At 45.6% G+C, this 5,068-nt stretch overlaps 1 protein-coding gene across 1 annotated transcript; it reads left to right on the forward strand.

Moving 5' to 3' along the window:
* The first annotated feature begins 598 nt into the window (after window positions 1–598).
* Window positions 599–2,312, forward strand: LOC118633745 (histone H3.3A). The gene is made up of 4 exons (XM_036267685.1): window positions 599–732; window positions 1,193–1,330; window positions 1,448–1,601; window positions 1,703–2,312. Exons 2-4 carry the CDS (start codon window positions 1,203–1,205, stop codon window positions 1,829–1,831), a joined length of 411 nt encoding a protein of 136 aa, XP_036123578.1. The 5' UTR covers window positions 599–732; window positions 1,193–1,202; the 3' UTR covers window positions 1,832–2,312.
* Window positions 2,313–5,068: the final 2,756 nt, after the last annotated feature.

Below are 5,068 nucleotides of genomic sequence, written 5' to 3' on the forward strand. Positions count from 1 at the left end.
TATCAAAATGTTACAATAAATTAAACATTTACTGGGAATATTTTGTACAGGTTCTTGAATAAAACTTGGGAACAACAACAAAAAACAAATGAAAACTACCAAAATGTTAATGAAAAGTAAATAATCACATTTCACTTTACATTGGAAAGTATTTACAAAAATTTTATTAAAGTAACCTCTTCCTGCATTGACTGCATTATTTGCTGTAAATAAGGTTAGGCTCCTGACCATCCAAGACTCTAGTCCTGATGGGGACCAGTGCAATTCATTTGCATTGACTTTCTATTGTAGAGCTTTGGAACCAAGGGAAGGATCCAAACATAGCTCCATTTTATCCAATGAGAAGAGCCTCTTAGTGCTAAACTCTGATTCGTCCATTTCTCTTTGCTTTCATCCAATCGCTAGGCCACTTTAACAGCCAATCAGCGGCCTAGATATTCACCAATCAGAGTACAGGTCCCAAGCACGGCCTTTGTGTCGAGGGATGTCAACGCGTCGGCGAAAGCTTCGGCCAATAGAAAAAGTCGTTGGTGTATGCAAATGAAGGTCCTGTGACGCGGAGACGCAGCGTGAAGCGTGGATATAAAAGCGGAGGCTTCGGGGGGGTTTGGAGCAAAGCGGTTTGGTTGTTCGTTGCAGCGGCCTCTTCACTTCGCTCCTCGGTTGCGGCTCTTCCTTGGGCAGCAGGAGCGGCACGACGGACTAAGAAGCGGCCTAAAACTTCGGTGTCGAGTAAGCGTTCATGGGTCTACCCGTGAGTTGGGGCCGCGGCAGCCGTTGATGCCGCAGGCTGCGGCCGTTTGGGGCCGAGTGCCGGCTGGTGCCGCTGGCATCGGATGTGGGGTCGGGAGGTTTCCTCTGGGGCTTCGTTCCGGAATCGCGTCTGTCCCCGTCTTTTACGCTGGCAATTCAGAAGTCTTGGCGTCAGGTTCCGGGCAGCGGGGCCTCCGCCCGTCGTGGAGGGGAAGTGACTCCTCCCTGCCCTCCCCCTCCCGGGGGAGGCTGCTGCTACTCGCAGCCTGAGTCATTAGGGGAGGGGGAGGAGGCGGTGGCGGCGGCCTCGGCCATCTGCCGCCGCGAGGTGGGGTGCGAAGAGGCGGGAGGGCCCGGGCGCCGCGCGGAGCCCGTCCCGTCCCCAGTCCCCACGCCTAGGGGAGCGCTGCGGCCCGGGAGTCATGGATGTCTTCTTTAGGTGAAAGAAGATGGCCCGTACCAAGCAGACTGCTCGCAAATCCACGGGAGGGAAAGCGCCCCGCAAACAGCTGGCCACTAAAGCTGCCAGGAAGAGCGCCCCCTCTACTGGCGGGGTGAAAAAACCTCATCGCTACAGGTAAGCAAGGCAGAGGGAAAACAATGACTCGGCGGCGCTTGGCAGTGCGGGAACGGCTCCTGGTAGGGTGCCGGCGCTGTCAGTTAACTGGTGTCCGTTTACGTCCTCCTCGCTCAGGCCCGGGACCGTTGCGCTTCGAGAAATCCGTCGTTACCAGAAATCGACTGAGCTGCTGATCCGGAAGCTGCCTTTCCAGAGGTTGGTGAGGGAGATCGCCCAGGATTTCAAAACTGATCTGAGGTTTCAGAGTGCCGCCATCGGTGCGCTGCAGGTAAGACGTCAGAAAGGCCGAGGTGTACGGGTGGAGGGCTTTGAGGCTGCTTTCTTCTCTCTTCGAAGAGAGTTTAATAGTGTGGCTCTTGTCCTCAACAGGAGGCTAGCGAAGCGTACCTGGTGGGTTTATTTGAAGATACTAATCTGTGTGCCATCCACGCTAAGAGAGTCACCATCATGCCCAAAGACATCCAGTTGGCTCGCCGGATACGGGGAGAGAGAGCTTAAGTGAAGGCAGTTTTTATGGCGTTTTGTAGTAAATTCTGTAAAATACTTTGGTTTAATTTGTGACTTTTTTTGTAAGAAATTGTTTATAATATGTTGCATTTGTACTTAAGTCATTCCATCTTTCACTCAGGATGAATGCGAAAAGTGACTGTTCACAGACCTCAGTGATGTGAGCACTGTTGCTCAGGAGTGACAAGTTGCTAATATGCAGAAGGGATGGGTGATATTTCTTGCTTCTCATGATGCATGTTTCTGTATGTTAATGACTTGTTGGGTAGCTATTAAGGTACTAGAATTGATAAATGTGTACAGGGTCCTTTTGCAATAAAACTGGTTATGACTTGATCCAAGTGTTTAACAGTTGGGGCTGTTAAGTCTGACCATGCATCACTGTGATAGAATGGGGGCTTTTTCAAGGGTGAAGATACAAGTCTTAACCACAGTGTAACTTAGTTTCCTAAAAAAAAAAAAAAAAAGTAAACCTGGCAGCTATAGAATACACTATGTGCATTTATAATAGCTATTTTATATATTGTAGTCTCAACATTTTTAAATTAAATGTTTTACATTCACATGTGGGGAGTCTTGTCATTAAGGTGTGTGTAATTTAGGGTCCAGTTGGTTTTCTCCCAGCTAGACTGCACTTGTTTTCATAGTAGTAAAATGCTTTGCAAATTATACCTTGCATAAGTCCTCATTCTACCACATGTTAACTAACCCTCTAGCTGATAATGCAAACACTATCTGGGGTGGGGGGGATTTTATTTATAAGGGCTCTAGAATATAATACAAGTTATTCACACCAGCATCATCTCTGTTACTAATATTCTGAACTAGTTAGTGCAGCTTTTCTTTGTGTTGTGGTTGGTTTCATAACTAGGTTGAGTTTTTCCTCTAGCAGGAGGAAACAGTACCCGAGTTTTTTTTTCCTTGTGGAGTTTGTATTATAATAAACCCTTAGAGTAAACTTGCTGTGGGGAGGGGCACATAGCTCCACTTATTGAACCTCTGCCGGTTAAGATGGCATCCAGTTAGGTTACATCTGGTATATGGTCCTGGGGAAATCACTTTGTAGAGCTGGTCTTCCAAGTGGTTTTAAAATTTATCCTTCTATTGAAGTTTTTAGGTCAATTATGTATGTTGACTAAATTTACAAATAAACTTGTTTATCCAACTAAGTGTCAAAAACCTAAGTTGAATTTACAAACATCCATTAATATATCCATTATCTAGGTTCTTTGTATCCTAAAGTTTGAGTTTGGCTTTAGGTTTTGTTTGGTAGACAAAGGAACCTTTTAGTTACAACAATAGTTATAGAAACAGGAAAAGGCCCTCTGCACTAAAAATGCCATATTTGCAGTGTGGGCTTAGGACAAAGTATCAGTATGCTTTCCTTTCTTCCATATTGTCAAGAAATAAAAAGCAATTCTAGGTGCCATGTAGGCCAAATTTATTTAAAATGCTAGGGTTCAAATTGGGGATCTGTTCATGAACCTCTTTGTGAACTATATTGATCTCTTTTTACAAGTTATTTTAAACACAATTCTCGAGGTATGAAGTTTATTGGTCTAAGCCACCTTTTCAGTATGAAAGGTTTTCTTGACTAACGAAGGCCAGCAATATAAAGCACAGTATCAAAGTTAGCAAGACATGGGTACAAGAGCCACCAGAAGCTCTAGGAAGACATTTATGCTCTAATAACCTTTTTTTTTTCTTCCTAATAGCTTTTTATTTTTTTTAGTAAGAATTAGTTTCAAATTTAAGGGGCTTGTCAAGAGAGGCAAACTAGAATAGGTCTGGGAATCTACTTAATGAACCTTATGTTGAGTCCAAGGTGGAATCCAACATAGCAAACTGGTTTTCTAGAAGGTTCCTCAGAACCAGCTCTGGAACAACAGCCAAGACTGACAATCCCTTCACATTGTGCGTCTGAAAGACGAAGTTCTAGACATTGGAATGTGCTGCGTTCCAGTGTAGCAGTGTCTGAATACAAGTAGGAACTTAGCTGTGGTGATAAGTCAGATTGTTGAGTTACCTGTGGTAACCCAAGTGGATAACAGTTGGACCTTCATCCCCCCCACCCCATTTGCATCCTGATGCAGAAGGTTCTTGGGTTTTATCAGGTGGCTTGGAATCTGCTTAAATAGTGCAACTTGCACTTCAATACTTTATTTGAGCACCCTTAACCTTTCTTGGTTTTAGGGAGCTGGCCACATAGGATATCCTGGGTATAGGTGATGGAACAGTTTCTAAGGAGACAAGCAAGCAAAAGTTGGAGCTGAAGGTATTCTGTGCCCTTGATAAATAGGCAAAAAATAAAGTTTTTGAAGTTGACTTGTTAATGGTCTTCATTTGAATGATAACATGTTTCTTTCACAAAATTTTCTATGGGGAGCTGTCCTAGAAAGCCTTGCCATCTGACTCCATTGGGGGTGAGGGGAGGACCTTCAGTAATGAAACAGGCAGACCTTTATCTTTAAAGGGATGTATTTCACCGTGTGCTCAGGACAGTGCCAATTTATGCTTGTTGAACTTCTGTATTAATATTGCCTCTCTTCACTGTCCACTCTCCCAATTAGGCCAGGCCGGTGTTGGCCAGGTAAGTTGAGGGCTGGAAGTGCCAGGTGTCCTGACTGGCTCTGTCTGGCTTCAAGGAGATTCTGAACCAAGCCATCACCCTTGTCCTGGATCCCCTAGGTTGTGCCTTTGGGAAGGTAGCTGAAGGGCCATGTGTTTGAAATTGCTGGCCAGAAGCCAGGTCTACCACAGGTGAGGTAGCCCCAGTGTCCTACCTTCACTTTTTTTTTTAATCCTCACCGAGGATATTTTTACATTTATCTTCAGACGGTGGGAAGGGGGTAGTGAGAGAGACATAGATTGATTGCCACCTGCACGACCCCATCCCGGGCTGGGGACAAACCACAACCGAGGAATGTGCACTTGGCCTCTTTGGGCCGCAGACTGATACTCTAACCACTGAGCAACCGGCTAGGGCCTCATCCCTTTAACTCCTTTTTCCTCCTATTAAGCAGTTACACTTAATGTAATTGTAAACTTCCTTGGCCCATGTTTCTGGGTCTCTAAAATCTCCCTACTTAGCCAGGCCAGTGTGGTTCAGTGGACTGAGTTGTCCTGTGAAATGAGAGGTCCTGGTTCGGTTCTCTGCCAGGGCACATGTGCAGGTTGCAGTCTTGATCCCCAGTAGGGGGCGTGCAGGAGGCAGCCGATCCTTGTTTT

The sequence above is a fragment of the Molossus molossus genome, unplaced genomic scaffold (assembly GCF_014108415.1).
Source record: "Molossus molossus isolate mMolMol1 unplaced genomic scaffold, mMolMol1.p scaffold_m16_p_19, whole genome shotgun sequence".
In the NCBI taxonomy this organism is placed as follows: Eukaryota; Metazoa; Chordata; class Mammalia; order Chiroptera; family Molossidae; genus Molossus; species Molossus molossus.

Bases quoted from the DNA above. Each gene is read 5' to 3' on its own strand.
- LOC118633745 (XM_036267685.1), top strand. From the start codon at position 1,203: ATGGCCCGTACCAAGCAGACTGCTCGCAAATCCACGGGAGGGAAAGCG. The intron at 1,331-1,447 runs GTAAGCAAGGCA...CTCCTCGCTCAG, and splicing joins AAAAAACCTCATCGCTACAG to GCCCGGGACCGTTGCGCTTC. The intron at 1,602-1,702 runs GTAAGACGTCAG...TGTCCTCAACAG, and splicing joins CCGCCATCGGTGCGCTGCAG to GAGGCTAGCGAAGCGTACCT.